We start from the raw sequence: 19,918 nt of genomic DNA, 5'->3' as shown, positions 1-19,918 counted from the left end.
AAAGCTCTGTTGGTGGGGAGAAAAGGAGGGGGGGGGGAATCACTTGTGTGCTGAGTTGTGCGGCCCTGCAGCGAGGCCTTAAAGCTGCAGTGGCCATTTTTGTGGAAAATGGCCTGGTCTTTAGAGAGGTAAAGCCTGTGGTCCTGAAGCGGTTAAACAAGGTCTGTGATAGTAGAGGGCGGAACATCAGCAGCTTATGGCTGTGATGTTAGAAGTCCATTTCTAACTGGAAGAGTTCCTTGGCCATCAAAAGCCAGGAGATGACATCACTATTGCAATGCTTACATCCACAGTTTCTGATGTATTTTGAGGGCAGACAGGTAACTGCACTTTCAAGAGTAAATACAATGATCCTTTAAATTCAGTCTCTGCTGTTAACAGCTAAACGGAAAGAATTAGTCAAAATAAAATTTTAAGATGAATGGATATATTTTGGGTAATAGTCTATATAAAATAATCAGGGGGTAAACAAACCTCTCATCTGACCCTGCCTTATGTTTGCTACGCAACTAAAGGAAGTTCTTAGACAAACAGTGTGGAACATAATGTAAACTCAATAGGAAACAAGAATAAAATTAACTTTGAGGTTTCATGGTTACGATATTATGTTCTGCATATGGCTGAGTGGGCATGTAGTAAAAATAGGCTGCTACATTCCTTATATTAAATGACTGTACGTGCCTTGCTGTTATGTGCTGGAACAATCAAATTGTTATTGAAGTTGCACTAGGATGATAGCAAAATAAGTCTTTATGAAGAATAAATTACAGATGTAAATCACATTTCACCATTACTGTACCTTAAAGTAACCATTAAAACGGAAATATATTTACCACTTATAATCATGATTGTTAAATTGCTTACCACATCACAACTGGCATTTTAAACAGCAAACATTCATATACTGTGGGTGTTTTTTTTTCAAGGATGCCCTGTCAACATAATAGTAGCTTTGTGAATACACTGCAAATTATTCAATAATATACTTTGAAAATAAATAAAGACAATTATGTAAACAAAAATATAGGGTCCCTGGAAGGACATTCAACTATCCCTTTCATATACCGGGTCATAAAAGACCTTTTTGTTAAGGCATTCACTTTGTTTCCACCTGTATCCTTCTTGAGTCTTCTTGCATTTAGAATACAAAGCCAGATGGAGAGAGAAAACAGTCCACTTAGTAGAAGACTCCATATCAGATGCCAGGAGCTAGACTGTGTGATGGGGTTTCTATATTTTAAAGAGCCAAATACTTTGAAATAATAATTGTTGGTGACCTACACAACAAAACATGGTTGCTAAATCAGCAGTGCTTATCGGAGCAGCATTATTACCTAAGTTTAACTGAAGGTCAGCAATTAATCCTTTCCCCCTGCACGTTTAATGTGTAGCACCTTCTACTTGTTATAATAGCTAATGCCTCTAGTGAGTGGTGAGATGTACCTATTTAGTTATTCTTGTTCCTAATTATATCACATCATTTATAAAAATAGAAATAGCCAAGAATTAATGCTGGGTTCCATCTTGAGAGGTTTTTCTCGTTGTCCTCTGAGATCATGTTGGAGAAGTCATGTCTCAACAAGCCCTATGCATGTAGCCGATTTGTAGTCAGATGTGATTTACAAATGAAAAAAACTAGTTTTTTTATTATTATTTTTGCTATGAATTTAGCAAACTCTGAGGAAATGAAAAAGCATTCCACTGTATGTATGGCACAAAGAGCACAATGACAAGGGCATATTCAGTAGAGATTGATTCAAATGGTTGGTCATATGTGCTACAAACTATACAAGTGTCATTTAAAAAAAAGGAACTATGCAGTATTTTGTTCTTAAAGCCTAGTCTGGGCTTCAGGTATGTATATTTCGATGCTATCTGCGCGTTCACTAGCTGAATTTTGCCGAAATGAAGCTGCCCTTTTTGCTGCCATTAGCCTCCTCCTGGCTTCTTGTCTTTGTCGATCAGGCAGGTCCAGAGACCTCTCTCGAGTTATGGGGAATTTTCCCCTGGAAGGTTTCTTTGGTATTGGAGGTGGGGGTTTCTTGTCATCCAGTAACTGTAAAATTGCAAACATAGGTATAGCGATTAGAAATTTCAAACATGTTGTAAACATTTGCTATTATGCTATGGAAACTGATATAGCAAAAAATGAATGATATGGATACACACAATCACATGCACACACATATATATTTTGAAAGGATACTCAATTTGAAAAATAATAACAACAACAAGCACCCTGATACTGACTAGTCAGTACATAATACAAATAATGAGAAAGAAGCACTTCCTGCCATTTTGGCCCCCGAAGGAGGGGACTTTGTAGGCACTGCATTATTGGCAAGATACATTGGCCCTTATACAATTAACTTTTTCTCCTGAGTGTTCTCCCAGGAGATACATTTTTATCTTGCCTAAAAGATTTTTTTTTTGCAATTAGCAATTAAAAAATACTAAAAAGAAGGTAAAACAGTAAAATAAAAAAAGTATTTTCTTGCAAAAGCTAGATTAAAGTGATTTCGTTCGTAAGATTTGAAAATATCCCACGGAGTGAAGTGGCCTTTGATCTTTCTGAGAAAGCTGTGAGAGACTTGTCAGTTAAGATCAATTGTGGTCACATGACTGTAAACTTTGTCTGAAAATTAGGATGCCATTTATTTTTGTTTTATTGAATTGTACATATGGGTGAAGGAATAAGCGTTCATGATTTGTTTTCCTCATCTTGTTCTGATTTTGCCTTTAATAATAATTAAAACAGTTGCCTTTCTAAAAACACCATTCCTAGAAATACAGTAACATAATCATTTAACTGTTTCCTTGGTGACAGTCACCATCTCTGACTTCAGAAGACATGCACAATACAAAAAATAAAAAGTGATTGAAAAAAAACATATATCTCCACTCTGTTCTGAAGCAAAGAGAAGTGCCTATAGCAACCTATACAATTACAACTGAAATGTTTCCAATTAGAAATGAAAATTTATAGCTGCTTCATCGCTTCAGGAAAAAATGTCATGCTTCTTTTGCTTCAGTGTTCATTAAACAGGCTCATTATTTTCATGAAAATGGTATCCCCTTCTTTAGCTGTGATCAGTGATGCACACAAGCACATAGTGATGTAGCTTTATTGTATTTATTGTATACTGACAGGTTGTTCTGCACTTTTGCCAAACTACCACTCAGCATTTTAAAAATAAGAAAAATGTGGAAGTCTACCTGGGAGGCTCTTGTAGAAGAATTTCAGGAGGTGGGAAAGGGAGGAGGCTGATATCTACAGATGAGCAAAACTTTTCCATTGCAACTGTGAGGTGTATCATTGTTAATTAGAGAAGCTGTGTGTTGTTCAAAGTCTCCCACCAAAATAGCATATACTAATTAACAAGCTGACACATCATTGCATTCCAGCAGTTCTGGAGGTGTGTTTAGCTTCTAAGGGTACAATGGTTAATTTGCATATATTCAGCAGTGTTGCTCTGGGAGACATCTCAAGCTCACTCCAACCTGAATTATCGCAAATTCTTTCTGTTTTAGGAAAGCAAACTTTTTGTTTTTCAAAATAGCATAACAATGGTCTCTCTATGGTGTGCCCTGTAGGCTACCGTTTCTGAAATCTGGAAGTGACTGTTTACATAAGGATGATTTTCAGGAAGGTTACAAACAAAATAAAAAACAAATACAGTTTTTTGTTTAAAGTAAACCTGAAGGGAAAAAACTGCTGAATTTTGGTACAGACCTCGAGAGGAAAGCTTCTGCCATTTCAGCACTAAGCCCACCAGCAAGCAGACCTCCCCGCACTGCACAGGTGCAAACAGCTCACCCCTGCTCATTAGCATGGAGCCAAACAGGCTTAGCTTTTTTTGCTGAGCCTAAGTGGTGGGTCCATGTTGTGGTGTGCAAGCCCTGTGACATGGGCATCCATTATTTATGCCAAAGAGCACACTTCCACAGTGGCATTTGCATGGGCCCATCTCCATGTTGCAAGGTATTCTCAGTTAGCCAGAGAGAGTTCTCCTCAAGTATGCATGACATTGTTGACAGTTCATACCGTTCCTATGTGCTTGACAGTTTCTATGTTCCTCTGCTTGTTACTGACCCACCTTGCCTTAAATCCATCTGCTCTACTTTCCTGCTGCTAAACCAGCTCGTACAATACTCTGCTCCTTTATTGTCACATGCCTCAAACTCTGTCGGATTAACAACCAAGACTTTATTGTTGCCTGCTTTGGCATCTGTATGTTTCCTAAACAAGCCTTGATTGTCACCTGTCTTGAACTGAATTTGACCTTCCTAGTTCCTACTTCTCTTCTACTGCAGATCTCCCTACAGGGGAGAAGACTCTACTGTCCTACCTGACTCTAGTGAGGCAATCCTATTGGCTGTAACTTGGTAGTCACTTATAGCAATGTATCCGCTATTAGCAACACAGCACCACTTGTGTAATGCTCCAGAGGCTGCGCTGCGCCACCTGAAGGATAATGTTACGGCATGTCTGGTAACCATGGGTGTCCTCATTGAGGATAAGCTTTACATTTAGGACAGGTTGATTGCAATTTCTGTAATGTGGGCATTTATATGTATGCAAACGCATATACTTACATAGCAGTGTTTGGGGGAGGCACATATCCCTGTGGGAAACTATTTCAAATTAGCTGAGGAGAGCGCTTAAAGAAAACCTGAACTGAAAATTAAAAGTCAAAATAAGCATACTTACCTTCCATGTAGTCTACTCCTCAGTGTCTTTCTCCTCTCCCGCATCCTGTTTGTTCACTGTGATCAAGGGAATTTTCCGTCCTCCATTTTGAAAATGGCCATTACCCATAACAGCTTTCTGGTCAGCACACAGTTAAACTGTAACATCGCCCACTTGAGCCATAGGGAAACATGGACATTACCTGGTACATCAGTTTTCCTCTTAGCTATAACTGACAGCAACTGATATTTTACCTCCAGCAACTGATATATTTCAGATCTGACAAAATATTGTCAGAACTGGAAGGGATTATTGTCAGAAGAAAATGGTGAGCTTCTGAGAGAAACTGATGGCAAGGTAACTATGTAATAATGTTCATTTGAAGTTACCGCATGTGTTTATTTTAAATATTTTTACTCAGTACAGGTTCTCTTTAAACTACCTCAGGTCAGCATACTGTTGTTGACAGTTTATTCAGTTTCTGTTTTTTTTTACCTGTCACTATGTTCCTCCGCTTGTTGCTGACCCAGTTGCCTAATCTATCACAATTGCTACCTGCCTCAACTTCTGTCTATTTAATGACCAAACCTTAATTGTTACCTGCCTTGGCCTTGTTCTGATCCCAACCTTGTTGTTTGTCTACAGTGTACTTTCTTTGGTACTTACGTATTATACTGTCCAGCAAATTTGGGAGCCTCCTGTTAAAAATATATTTACTTCTCTTGCAAGATTGAACCATCTTTAGGAAGCTGAACGTCTTGGCTTTCATTTTCACCAGGTTCCAAGTCGGTATGGCACACTGTTCCCGAATTAGTGGGTTTTGAAGGAGAGCTATCCAATGCATTTGGCTGTCGCTGTTAGAAGCCTGCGGTCTCTTTAGTGGGCGGCCGGTATCTTTAATGCCTAGTGCCAGTCAGGTTAATAATTGATGAAATCCGGCTCCTGTTTATCATCCCCCGTCTCGTCCTCAGACTTGTTGACTCCAGCTCCTCCTGTATCCTACCACCGTTGTCTCCTGCGCTCTGCTCTGTTCTGCGTAGGGTTGCCGTGCAGAAAGCTGTTCTGTTTCTGCAAGTATTTACCTGCCCAGGCCCCAGCCTCCAGCCGCCCAATATAGAGATCGGAGGCTTCTAATAGTAACAGCGACAGCCAAGTGTAGGGGGCACCCCTCCTTCAGCACCCACTTATTCAGAAACCGTGTGTCATACCAACTTCGGACCTGGTAAAAATGAAAGCCAAGATGTTCAGCTTTCTAAAGATGGTTCAACCTTGCAAGAAAAGTAAATTTATTTTTAACAGGAGGCTCCCCAATGTGCTGGATGGTATAATATGTAAGTACCCTTTATTTTTCTCCTTGCCTCCAATGTGCTTATCTTTTATTAGTATGGCCTAGATAGGGACACAGGTAAAATGAAGGTGCTTTGAGCAACCTAGGTCACAGCCCCTGGGATAATATCCATGCCACTCAAAAACACCAGCCATTAGCTGGTTTGTTTTAAATCTGAATTTTCTTGAGAATGGCAAAAAGGTGTGGAGATTATTATTATTAATATTTAATTAGTTACATTTAATAGTAATTTAGCCCATATTAATTAAAAAAATATTCCTATCCACTTTTCATGAGAAACAAATGCAATCTAGTGATATACATTCATGATAAAAGTATAACCATGATTCATTTCACAATGTTCTTACCTTTTTCTCAGGAGAATCTATTGCAATCCAGTCATTGGCTTTCAGTTGGTGCAACTTGTCAAACTTCATGCTTACATCTTCAATGGATAGCTGCAATAAATCCCAGAATCCCGCTAAGTCCTGTGATGTTGGCCTGGGCATGGCACTTGGATCCTTCATTCAATAAGACAGAATAACAGAACATCAGAGAAACCCTTTGTTACTGGTTCTGTTTAGAATAATAATGTCTTTTTTTCTGTATATAGTATAGATATGGTCTAAATAGTACAGTACAAAAACACTGATGTTAGTGAATCACAGTGGCTGTCTTCAAACTTGCTTTGAATGGTGACTATCCCAGAAGGCAAGAAACACCTCCTACCTACTTCCCTGTGTTACACAGCATTTATTCACAGTTGTGTAAGTCTTTTGCACAATACTTCATATGTACATATAACTATTCCATTTACATATGTTTTTGCCAGAACCCAAAGTCTGGCCACTTTGGGATCTAGTCGGTCAATGTGCAAGGTGGCTGGCTGATTTTGCCAATATGCAAAGAAACTTACTCTTTCAGACTTCAGCTGGTCAGAATGTGAAATGATAGGAACCATCTGGCAAAACCTCAAAGAGGCCTTTCCTGTAGTGGCACTGGGCACAAGTTCTGCAGCACCAAGCGAGCTGTTCAAAACAGTACTGGTTGGCGAGAGGGCTGCACTGTGGTTTGGGGGATGGTGGTGGTAGTAAAGTTGCACTTACTAGGGATGGTGCAGACAGTAGGACGGGCAGGCAAGCAGTGTTAGGGTGAGAAAGAGCAGAAGATACCACATCTTGTTTGCAGGACCAGAGGATGTGGAGGGACAGTGGAATCTAGATAGTCGGTGTGTGGAGGAGAGGCTTTCTGGTGATCAATCCTCCCCAGCTGTTGGTGATACTCCGGCCTCTTCCAGCTTGGATGGCTCCTCCACACGGGATATCAGCCAGGACTTCTTTGTCTCCAGGCAATGTACCACCAACTTCTGCTGGGACTTTCTACATCTTGTCATCAAGCTACTCCTCTGCTACAGCTACTCCTCTTCACCTAGCACGTGTCCCAGACCCTCTCACTACAGGAAAGGCTTCTTTGAGACTTGGTCAGCTGGGTTCTGCCATTTGCATTCTGGCCTGCCAGAGTCCTGAAATGTAAGTTATCCAAAAGTTTCTATGCATATTGGCTGCATCAGCTGGCAAGTCTCCTCAATGGTTGGCTAGATCCCAAAGTGGCTAGCTATGGGTTCTGGTTGTATACACAAAAACAATTTACAAGGTATGCTTATTATCTGTCTATAATCTATTTCTCTCTTTCAGGTATGTAACTATAAATCAGCCCACTTTCCCCCAGAGAAACTCACCAAGGGAGGTAATTATCTACCACCCTTGTGTTACTCTACATGGGTGGTGAGGGGCTATGAAGGCAACAGCAGGACTAGGGGAGCAGTGGTTCTCAGGATAGCTCTAGATAGGGGAAACTGTGTAAAAGGAAGAGAGATGAAGAAGCTAAGAAGGTATGGCCTGTCAATTAATTATCTTCATAAAGCAGTCTTTGTGGCCCTAAAATATTGACTGTCCTGCTGAACATCTGTCTCCAATACTCTTTTTGGTAGACCCTAAACAGGCATGCTAATCAGATGCTTCTGATTGGGGCCTGACTGGTTTAGCCACATGCTTGTCTCAGGTGTGTAATTCAGACACTACTGCAGCTGGACAGACAAGCAACTGGAATTGTTTAAAAGGAAATAAATATGGCAACCTCCATATCCCTCTTAAGGCTCGTACACACGTCGGATTTTTGCAAGCGACCGGTTGTTTGGACGTCAAATGGGGTACATGTACGGTCTGTCGTTCAGCTGATAAGACTGAATTTGAACGATCCACCAAGTGGATCGCTCAAGTCCAGTCTTATCAGCTAAACGACGGACTGTACACACACCCGATTTGACGTTCAAACCGGCCGGACGTTCAAACGTCCTAACGACGGGTCGTTTGAGAAAATCTGATGCGTGTATGTACCTTTAGGTGTACTTTAAGATCACTTGTTATTGATCTCCTGTGTGCTGGATTTACTTGACTTTTTAGAGGAAGTTGGGCTACACACCCAGTAGTTATGCCAGTGTCATCACCACATGTGATGCTGTAGCACTATGTATTTACAATTGCATAGCAGCATAGAAAGTAGAAAAAACAACAGTAGTTGGCAGAACATGCAATAATTGTGATAACAGGATGGAATAAAGCTTTGTGACAGACAAGTCAAAGTAAAAACTAGAACTTTGTAAGATGCAAAGCAGAAGAAAGGATATTTACAAAATATCTTACACCCACCATTAAACATGGAGTTGGTTTTGAAGTAGAAGGGTTGGCAATTTGCACTGTATGTAAGGCACACTGAACACAGTGGCGGCACCAGTGCTGAAGCACCCCTAGCGTGAACTGACTTTTGGCGTCTAATAGACGCCTTGTCAGTTCACCGGCAGCAGCAGACCGCAGCTCTGTTAGAGCAGGGCTACAGTAAAATGGCGGCCGAAGCCCTGCTTGGAGACTTCGAGTCTGCAGTGCAGGGCTTCGGGCGCCATTTTCCAGTAGCCCTGCTCTCAGTGCGGGAGTTTGAGTTGCTGGCTGGCAGAGGATCGTGGGAGCTGCGCACCGGACGGAGGCTGGGACAGGAGTTCCTCAGCAGGTGAGTAAATGTTTTTTTTTATTTATTTATTAGCAGGTGTATTTTCTGATCAAGTCTGCCACATGATTGAAGTCTTTTCTGGTCAAGTCTGCCACATGATTTAAGTGTTTTCTGGTCAAATCTGCCACATGATTGCACGTGTTTTCTGGTCAAATCTGCCACATGGTTGAACGTATTTTCTGGGCAAATCTGCTCACATTATGTGTATTTTCTTCAGAAAACCTGCACAATTATGTGAATTTTCTGGGGAAAGGGTCACCAAAACTTGGGCCCACTGTCTTTGCGTTGCACTTTTAAAGGGAACCCGAGGTGATAATAACATTGAGGCTGCCATATTTATCTCCTTTTAAGCAATACCAGTTGCCTGGCTGCCATGCTAGTCCTTTGCCTCTAATTCTTTCAACCATAGACCCTAAACAAGCATGCAGTAGGTCAGGGGTTTCTGACAATATTGTCAGAACTGACAAGATTAGCTGCATGCTTGTTTCTGGTGTAATTCAGTTCACTACTGCAGCCAAATAGATCAACAGGGCTGCCAGGCAACTAGTACTGTTTAAAAGGAAATACATATGGCAGCCTTAGGTTAGGTCATCAGCTACCCCAGAAGTTGGTCCAGCACCTGCATAGCACCCCCCCCCCCCCAAAAAAAAAAAATTTGGTAGCTGCCACTGACTAAACATGAATGGCAACCATTCCATACCACTCCATACTGCAGCACCATGGCTCACCTAGAGTTTCTATTACTCAATTATGATTCAGTGCCTAATTTCCATTATATTTTAACATATTAGTCATAGCTAAAAGTGGAGCTGTCAATGTACAAACGCATGTGAAGTAAGTAGATGTTGAAGTTGTTCATTCAACCTTGATCTCCAGTGTTGAAAAGCACTGACGGCACACTTCCTGAAGGCTTAGGTAATCTTTACATGCTGCATTGGATCAGTCCTGCATAGCTCAAATGAACATGGAGACTGCGAAATAGCTTCTTTACTGGACCTATTTCAAAGATGTACTTTAATTCATGTTTTAAATGTGTTTACCACTAGATGGCACTGTCTACCAATAGTATTTATATCTGAGTACAAACTATACAATACAAACATTTCATCGATTATAATAACAGTACTGTTTTAATACTAAAAACTTTATTTATAAAACACCAACATTACTAAACACACTTCAGTCACACACAAAAACGGCACAGGAGAACAGCCATCACCAAGTGAGCTTACAATGCAATTTAGCTTATACGGTAAGTAAAAATGATAAAGAATTCACTTTCAGTGTGATCTCTTACTTATCTGTCACACATACTACAGTATAAATTCAATGCAAGAAGCCCACAATTCTAACATCAGACCACAAAGATCTGATGAAAACAGAAATGTACAAGTGTGAGCTTCAGCGCACAATTCATATAACAATTCTGCATATTGGCAGAGCTGCTGGAAACCGTGTATAAAGAGTTCTTAAATATAATATAGTGCAATCCCTGATTTTTATTGCCATCTAATCTTTCTTGTTTTATATTTTTTTACTCTTGGTACTGCTTTAGTGGAAATGTTTGTACTAAAGTGTTCTCGACTTAAAACTCCACTCTTGCTAAAAAATAAAAAAAAGGTCGGCATGGTGTACTGTATTACACTTCTGATGCTTGCCAGTAATGAAATATATCATATAAATAGATTTCTTATAGTGTATTGTTATATGTGCAATGCACATGTACGCAGTCCATACATTATTATAATCTTTTGTGGAAATCTTTCACATGCAATTTCATTCTTGTGCTTCCCTTACAAATAATCCACATTACCTCCTTTAGAGAAGTAAAAAAAAGTATTTTTCAAAGTTTGATTACATACAGCCGAGTCCTCAAGTCACATATTAGAAGTTTAGGTGGTAATTTTCACTAGAACCGTGCAGTACTAGTAAGCATGTTGTCATTCAACTATGCCACAATATCCAGAAACAACATCTCAAGACAGAGACAAACCAGGTAAAATAGTCAAAGGTGGATTACCTCCATGTCAAACAGAATTAACCTGTGCTATACACATTAACCACTTCAGGATCACAGGTTTTTTCCCTCAAAAACCAAAACAACTTTCACATTTCAGGGCTCCTCTCATTCATTCAGCGATAACTTTATTGTTACTTATCACACTGATTTGATCTATATATTGGTTTTTTTTTCGCCACAAATTAGGCTTTCTTTGGGTGGTAGTTTTTGCTATGAATAATTTTATTTTATATGCAATGTAAAGGGAATAATAAGGAAAAGAAAAAAATATACTTATTTCTCAGTTTTCAGCCATTATAGTTTTAAAATAAAATGTGCTTCGATACATACAACCCATACATTTTATTTGCCCATTTGTCCCGGTTATTACAAAGTTTAAATTGTGTCCCTAGTACAATGTATGGTGATAATATTTTATCTGGAAATAAAAGAGCATTTTTCCATTTAGGTAATTTTAATACTATTTCACTTATTACAAGACTTTTTTTTGCAAAATTAACAGTAGTATACTCTCATGACATCCATATTAGAAAAGTCCCTAAAGTAACTATTTATGTAAAAAAAAATTAAATGATGTAATTTTTTTCATTTTTTTCAAACAAGTGTTTTATTTCTGTAACTGTGGGGCAGGGTTGGAATGGGTTAAAAGTAATACAATAAAATAATAATAATAATAAACTTTCTATGTAAAACAGTATACTGGTATAATTAGGTGTATTTTACTTTTTGACCACAAGATGGTGCTACTGAGACCGTGTTTCTATTTATAGAACACGGAAGAACACTGAAGTGTAGGGTCTGAGAGCTTGTGTGAGGTTTTCAAGCTCTCCGAAGACACGGGAACGGCCGAAGACACGGGAATGGTGATCAGGATTGAGAATCAAAAGATTCTCACATCCTGATCACAGATGGAGGGGGCTGCAATGGTGGATCGATGGAAAACAGCGCGGGGATCATGAACGCGACGGTAACATAGCAGTACGCATATCTACATCCCTGATCCGTACGTGAAGTTTAAAGAGGCATACAGTGGTGTGAAAAACTATTTGCCCCCTTCCTGATTTCTTATTCTTTTGCATGTTTGTCACACTTAAATGTTTCTGCTCATTAAAAACTGTTAACTATTAGTCAAAGGTAACATAATTGAAGACAAATGTCTTTTACAGCGCTCTGGAGGAATTTTGGCCCACTCATCTTTGCAGAATTGTTGTAATTCAGCTTTATTTGAGGGTTTTCTAGCATGAACCGTCTTTTTAAGGTCATGCCACAACATCTCAATAGGATTCAGGTCAGGACTTTGACTAGGCCACTCCAAAGTCTTCATTTTGTTTTTCTTCAGCCATTCAGAGGTGGATTTGCTGGTGTGTTTTGGGTCATTGTCCTGCTGCAGCACCCAAGATCGCTTCAGCTTGAGTTGACAAACAGATGGCCGGACATTCTCCTTCAGGATTTTTTGGTAGACAGTAGAATTCATGGTTCCATCTATCACAGCAAGCCTTCCAGGTCCTGAAGCAGCAAAACAACCCCAGACCATCACACTACCACCACCATATTTTACTGTTGGTATGATGTTCTTTTGCTGAAATGCTGTGTTACTTCTACGCCAGATGTAACGGGGCACGCACCTTCCAAAAAGTTCAACTTTTGTCTCGTCGGTCCACAAGGTATTTTCCCGAAAGTCTTGCCAATCATTGAGATTTTTTTAGCAAAATTGAGACGAGCCTTTATGTTCTTTTTGCTTAAAAATGGTTTGCGCCTTGGATATCTGCCATGCAGACCATTTTTGCCCAGTCTCTATCTTATGGTGGAGTCATGAACAATGACCTTAATTGAGGCAAGTGAGGCCTGCAGTTCTTTAGATGTTGTCCTGGGGTCTTTTGTGGCCTCTCGGATGAGTTTTCTCTGCGCTCTTGGGGTAATTTTGGTCGGCCGGCCACTCCTGGGAAGGTTCATCACTGTTCCATGTTTTTGCCATTTGTGGATAATGGCTCTCACTGTGGGTCGCTGGAGTCCCAAAGCTTTAGAAATGGCTTTATAACCTTTACCAGACTGATAGATCTCAATTACAGTACTTTGTTCTCATTTGTTCCTGAATTTCTTTGGATCTTGGCATGATGTCTAGCTTTTGAGGTGCTTTTGGTCTACTTCTCTGTGTCAGATAGCTCCTATTTAAGTGATTTCTTGATTGAAACAGGTGTGGCAGTAATCAGGCCTGGCTGGGGGTGACTACAGAAATTGAACTCAGGTGTGATAAACCACAGTTAAGTTCTTTTTTAACAAGGGGGGCAATCACTTTTTCACACAGGGCTATGTAGATTTGGAGTTTTTTTTTCTCACTAAATAATAAAAACCATCATTTAAAACTGCATTTTGTGTTCAATTATGTTATCTTTGACTAATAGTTAACGGTTTTTGATGAGCAGAAACATTTAAGTGTGACAAACATGCAAAAGAATAAGAAATCAGGAAGGGGGCAAATAGTTTTTCACACCACTGTAGATATGTGTACCAAGCATCCTAAAGTGGTTAAAAAAATACATAGACAGATTTGAAACATTCTTTGCTTATTATTTAGTATTTATATGGCTCCAACCTCTTCCGCAGCGCTGTACAGAGTATATTGTCTTGTCACTTAACTTTCCCTCAGAACGTTCACAATCTACTCCCTACCACTGTCATATGTCTATGTATGTATCACGTAGTGTATGTAGAGTAGAATCAATTTAGGGGGAAGCCAATTAACTTATCTGTATGTTTTTAGGATGTGGGAGAAAACCAGACTACCCGGAGAAAGTCTGCACAGACACGGGGAGAACATACAAACTCTGTGCAGATAGTGCCCTGGCTGGGATCTGATCCAGGGACCCAGCACTACAAGGCGAGAGTGCTCTTGCTCATGCTATGTTGTTACTACTTGTACTTTATACATCTCTTCTGTTCTTGTATTCACTTGTATGGTATAATTTAAAGTATTAAAAAAATCTCTCCATATTAGTATTATGAATGCTACTATTATGATTATTCTCTTAAAATGTAGCCCCTTTTTTTGTTGTTGATAATTTAAATACGGTACTTTTCCATACATTAAAAAAAAATACACTGAAGCCACATAATGATAGGCCCCAGTGGCTTTTTGCTACATAGACGGATTGGATTGGTCAGAGATTGTATGCATACTTGCTTTCAGGTCATGGCATGCGCCTTTCCATATCTGTAAAGACCTACCTCCTTTGCAGTAAAATGGTGAAATGTTAATAGTTACTCTTAAAGAGACAATGAAGTAAAAAAAAATATGATATAATGATTTGTATGTGTAGTACAGCTAAGAAATAAAGCATTAGGAGCAGAGACATAAGTCTAACATTTGTTTCCAGTACAGGAAGAGTTAAGAAACTCCAGTTGTTATCTATGCAAATAGCCATTGAGTTCTAGGACTTTTAGGGCCCGTTTCCACTTATGCGGAAACCGCCGCGATTCCGCAGAGTTTCCCCGCAGGCAAATCGTGCGGGGAAACTCTGCCATAGGGGATTATAGTGCCGCCGGCCGAATCGCTTGCGGTAGCAATTCGGCAGGAACCCCCTGCAGAATTCGCTCAAGAGGTAGCAAATCCCATAGTCGTTCATGGCACGGCTGATGAGATTCGCCTGCAATCCCGCACATCCGCTCAGTGCCGGCGCAAGTCTCGCAGACGCGCGGTGCACAAGTGGAAACGAGCCCTGAAAGTCTCAGAGAGCTCTGACTTCTGATTAGGTTATCTCAGCTGTATTGTGTTTTTCTTTTGCAGAGAATAGTTCAGGACAGGTCAAAAGTTCACTGCCTGTTCTATAAAAACATTTAGAATGCTGAGTAATGTGTAAATTACACATATTAGAGAATGATGTTATAAAAAAAGCTGTATAACTGAAAATAAAAATATGAGGATTTTTTTTTGCTACCAATGTTCTAGTAATTACCCCTACTACACAATCAATTCATTATATCATAATTTAATTTTTTTCGCTTCAGTGTCTCTTTAATCATATTTTCTGTAGTTTGCCTGCTGAGTAGAATTTTTTCCAAGTGTATTTGAGAAGGTAATGATATGTAAGTAATGATGTAGTTATTGTGATAAGAATATTTAATCTATGTTGAGACATCTTAGGGTACAAGGTGCCCTGAGCAAACTCCTAAACTAGCCATACATGGCACAACAGTGCCTGCTATTTGTAGGCATATTTTGCATTGCGGGCAGCACAGGCACCCCATAGCTGGTATATGGGCGCCTATGGCTGCAGTGTTCTTTTTTCGGCAGATTGGCAGGGATGTTTGGATGTGTGTGTGTGTGTGTGTGTGTGGGGGGGGGGGTTAAGGTTAGGTGTGCAAAGGACAAAAACATTTTTTTTTAATATTTCTTTATAATGAGTAATAAAAAGTTTTGAATCCTATGAAAAAAGTCTATAAATCAAGAAATTGACAATCTATCTCAAACCGTTCAATCTCCCAAAAAAGTATAGAGACCTCCATCGAGGTTTATCGGGGGGGGGGGGGGGGAAGGAAATTCTGATTTCTTGTGTAAATTAAAAAAAAAGCTTTACATTTTTAATTGATGCAAAGAGTTTATCAGTTTTATAGCCATTTCCTGTTTAAAATAAGATGGTCTGATATATCAGTAGAGAACAGCCAGTAGAGAACAGAAATTGACATTCTCTCTAATTATTTATGTTGACACAAAGTGCGTCAGGCTGAAATTCACAGTCTCACTGTCATATTTATTTTACTGCCATCATCACGCAGATAAACAGCAGAAATCAGAAATGTATAATTTTGCTATAGTGACTTACCAGATTTTGCTGACAAAGCCAATAAAACTGCTGAAACTTCTGAGACATGAGCAGCTGTGCACTTCCCACTGCACTCCGGATCTTACCTAGATCTAAAAGGAAGTGAAATATTAGATCACAAAGTAATGTGTAATGGTGTGCGACAATGTGACATGTAACAATGAAACGTAAAACAGCAACAACAAAAACGCATTATTTGTTCAGTAGCTGTCACTGCTCTGAAATAGTAAGCAGCCATTAAGCCAGATAAGAGGTGCAGTCACAACCGCTGCATCGCGCTTATGCGTCTCTTCCTAAGAAATTATTGTTTCCATATACAAAATAACTAGAAACCAGAAATCGAGAACTTGTGCTCTGCATCCAATTATAATTCTTATTTCACTTCCCCATAAAAGGAAGGACGATACCTGATTGGTTTAAACAACTATTACAGCAAATTTTCTTGTTGATACGTCACAAAGAGACTAAAGCAAAAATGTAGGGTTTGTAGGCCAGTGAGAATCCGCCAAATGTCAGAAAAACATAACATTTATTCTAATAGGATAAAAGGCAGGTACGTAAAGATCAATAAAACACAATTTCCATGATCAATAGACTGTGTAGCCTGAGGCCTAAGGCTGCAAAGGGTATTGATATTCATATTGACAGATTTTCACTGGCCTACAAACCCTACATTTTTTGCTGTGGTCTCTTTGTGATATATATTAGTGATTAGGGGTCACCATAATTCTACTACTGATTTCGGTTGTATAAATATTGTTGATATGATAACATCTAAGCTGCTGTTCCTATTATCTTTCTAAACATTTTGCATGGAAATAAGAAGTGAAACCAGGAAAAAAGGGCGCTGCAGGCGCCTTGGAAAGAAGGGCTCCGCCATAAGCACCCATTATAAAAGCCTCGATTTGCGGCAATGTAAGGAAATTTGGGCACATGGAGGCACCCAATAAAATAGTGTGTGCCGAGTCTTCCCACAATGCACAAATTGCGGCTTTGCCTCAGGAAGGTGAGGTAAGGTTTAGGTGCCACCAGGGGGATGGTTAAGGGTTAGGTGCCACCAGGTGGGCAGTGAGGGTTAGGCACCACCAGCGGGTTTAAGGGTTAGGCATAGGTAGTGGGAGTGTTAAGGGTCAAGTATCGGTAGAGGGAGGGTTAAGGGTCAAGTATTGGTAGAGGGAGGATTAAGGTATTGGTAGAAGAAAGGGTTAAGGTTAGGTATCGAAAGAGGGGGGGGGGTGAGGGTAGGGTTAGGTTAAGTCATAGTAAAATATCAGTAAAGATTGACGATATTTTACTATCAGAATTCAATAGTACAACATCAGTAATTTGACCGATATTCTACTAGCAGCAATCCCCTGCACCCTTTATTTACAGGCGCCTTTATTACATGATTGCCATAAAAGGGACTTTTCCAAGATTATCGGATACAAAGAAAACAAGTATCAGAGCAGAAGATTGTGTAGCTCTGTTCATATTACACATGTGATAACCGCAGGCTTCATAGTGAGTACTTCCTTTAGACCTGATCCAGGCCACAGCGACTTTTCCAATACATAAGCACTGATTGACTGTTCTGTTGTATATTCACCTGTGCATGTGTGTGTGTGAAAACAATGCCCAAATGAATTGTGAGGTCACTTAGTTGAAAATGTCTAATTCTTCATCAGAATAAACTTCAATGTGAGTAAAGACAGCTGGTAACAATGCAAGATCTTTTATTAAACTGATATCAGCTGTGCAGAAATGTGCATATGGATATACATCTTCCATCCACTTTCTTCTGTGACTACACAGATTGTCCTCTTTTACACAGCCTAAGAATAGTGTTCCTGCATTTAACCTGTAGATGTCACCATTGCATTGTCTACACGGTCTACATCAGGCTCGATCCTGCCCTTGTTCTGCTTTTCATCTAAGGTTCTTCTGCTAATGTCTATTTGCAAAAACTTGTCTAATAAAACGTTTGTCATTACTTGGCTTTCTGATTACAATACTCAACAGATTTATGACAAGGAAAGATCTTCTATCAACAGCCTGCCCCATTTCTGCCTCCATGGTGAACCAACAATAGCTTTTACTGCTTGTATATTGGAGAATAACATACTTGCTGCAAATTAGGAAGTGCTGTGTACTACTAGAAAGTGTGCTTTACTTATTCACTGCCTGGGAGCAGAAGGACAGCACATAGACAAATATGCTACTGCTTCACATGATGAAGACATTGAAATGGTTGCATTTACTAATATAGATACAGTTACAGCATCAAACAAGCTTGCCACACATCCACTTACAGGAAAGTATGCAAAACCAATGGTCAAATTCTGAAAAGAAATTAAGCCACGACCTCTGCACTTACTAAGGGATTATGCTTAAAGTATCCTAAGTAGACAGTTATATAGTCCCTGGATCACACCAGTCACTGGCGCTAGAGACTTTGGCCCATATGCAATTAACTTTTTCTCCTGTGTTTTCTCCCAGGAGATCATTTTTCATTTTGTATTTAAAATGACCTTTCAGCACTGTGCAATTGAAAAAGTACCTGAAAGTAGGTGAAAAAGAACTATCAAAATTATTTTGAGTATTTTCTTGCTTGCTGGTGGTTTATAATGCATTTTATTTTTTCAAAATATCACCTGGGAGAAACCTCAAGAGGAAAAGTTGGCCTTTGCGAGAAAGACTACATGAAATTCACTAAGTACTCATATGAAAAAGCAAAGATTGTGTGAACTGTATTGATGTCCAGATTGGAATACAAATTCATATCAAACTAAGGGATATTGGAAATTTTGTATATTAAATAGTTGAATTACAGAAGCAGCATCTCTAAAGCTACAGTATACAGGGTTCTCATTGTCCCTTGTGTGTTATCCTGGAAGGTCATGTCTACCCACCCAGGACTTTCTCAAGTAATTTTGACTCTCATGTAAGGTCCGCTTGTCTACTTTTATTGTTTTTCACTGTCTTCAGCAGGAAAGGGAACACAAAGGAAGTATTGTTTGACAATGGTTCACAATTTGTTTCATCTGAGTTTGACTCTTTCCTGAGTAAGAAAAATATCGCACACAGGAAATTCTAAAATGCTAATTTTCCAAGTTTGCAAATTGCATGCAGCGTGGAATTGGGCTAGTCAAATATAGTAGATGCTGATACTGATTGACCCAATGCCAAGATGCGTGTAGTTTTCAACAGCTTAGAAATGTATCATCTCACTAATTATTTTTGTTGAAAATATCTTACATAACTAGAGAGCAACTTCACGTGCAACTACCTAGCCATTAGCAGCTGAACTACTGCATGGCAGACAAATGCGCACCAAGTTATATGTTGCAGATATACAGCTTCTACAAAAATGAGTGACCATTAGCTTATTTCATACAAAAGGTGTTTGAATGCTAACTAGACAAATGTATGGTAAATACTTATCAGAAGCATGGTGCAAGGAAATTACAATTTCATATTAGATATCTGATATAGTTAAAAACCCTCCTCCTCCTATGGCGCAATTTGAGTCTTGGCCTCCTTCAGTTTTCTGCCCCATACATCTCTGTCTATTGCTGCCTGTTTCCAGTTGCGTATCTTAAGCAGTTATTTGGCATCTTTGTCAACTTCATCTGCTCATCTCTTTCTAGGTCTTCCAGTTGGTCTTCGTCCATCCATGCTCCTTGTAAAGATTCTTTTTGGGATCCTATGGTCATCCATTCTAACCACATGTCCTGCCCATTTCAACCATTGAATCCTAATATACACTGATAGTGGGAAATCTTTATATATTTTATAAAGCGCATAGTTGTACTTAATTCAGGTTAAAAACCTGTCTGAAACAGGGACACATCAGTTTTTTGGTTCACTAATGCCTCGTACATGCACTAGATGAAACTCAGCCCACAGGGGCCAATTACAACCACCTCTGCCAATAATCTAGTGTGTCTACAGCCGCCCCTCTTGCTCCCAGATACCTCATCCAGCAATCAGCCTGGTGGATCAATTAGTGTGATTGC

General features: G+C 39.5%; 1 protein-coding gene across 7 annotated transcripts in view; it reads right to left on the bottom strand.

The window, feature by feature from the left end:
* Positions 1-1,707: 1,707 nt before the first annotated feature.
* DLGAP2 (DLG associated protein 2) overlaps positions 1,708-19,918 on the bottom strand; it is a 656,900-nt gene continuing 638,689 nt past the window's right edge. For all 7 annotated transcript variants that reach the window (XM_068281332.1, XM_068281331.1, XM_068281334.1 and 4 more), the window contains 3 exons: positions 15,921-16,012; positions 6,386-6,538; positions 1,708-2,056 (listed from right to left, as the gene is read on the bottom strand). In XM_068281332.1, coding sequence (XP_068137433.1) covers positions 1,832-2,056; positions 6,386-6,538; positions 15,921-16,012 — 470 coding nt within the window. In that variant the 3' untranslated portion in view covers positions 1,708-1,831. The remainder of the gene's footprint in view (positions 2,057-6,385; positions 6,539-15,920; positions 16,013-19,918) is intronic.

Source organism: Hyperolius riggenbachi, chromosome 4, assembly GCF_040937935.1.
Source record: "Hyperolius riggenbachi isolate aHypRig1 chromosome 4, aHypRig1.pri, whole genome shotgun sequence".
Lineage (NCBI taxonomy): Eukaryota > Metazoa > Chordata > Amphibia > Anura > Hyperoliidae > Hyperolius > Hyperolius riggenbachi.
The sequence above is the reverse complement of the archived record's forward strand: the minus strand, read 5'-3'. Positions and strand labels throughout refer to the sequence as shown.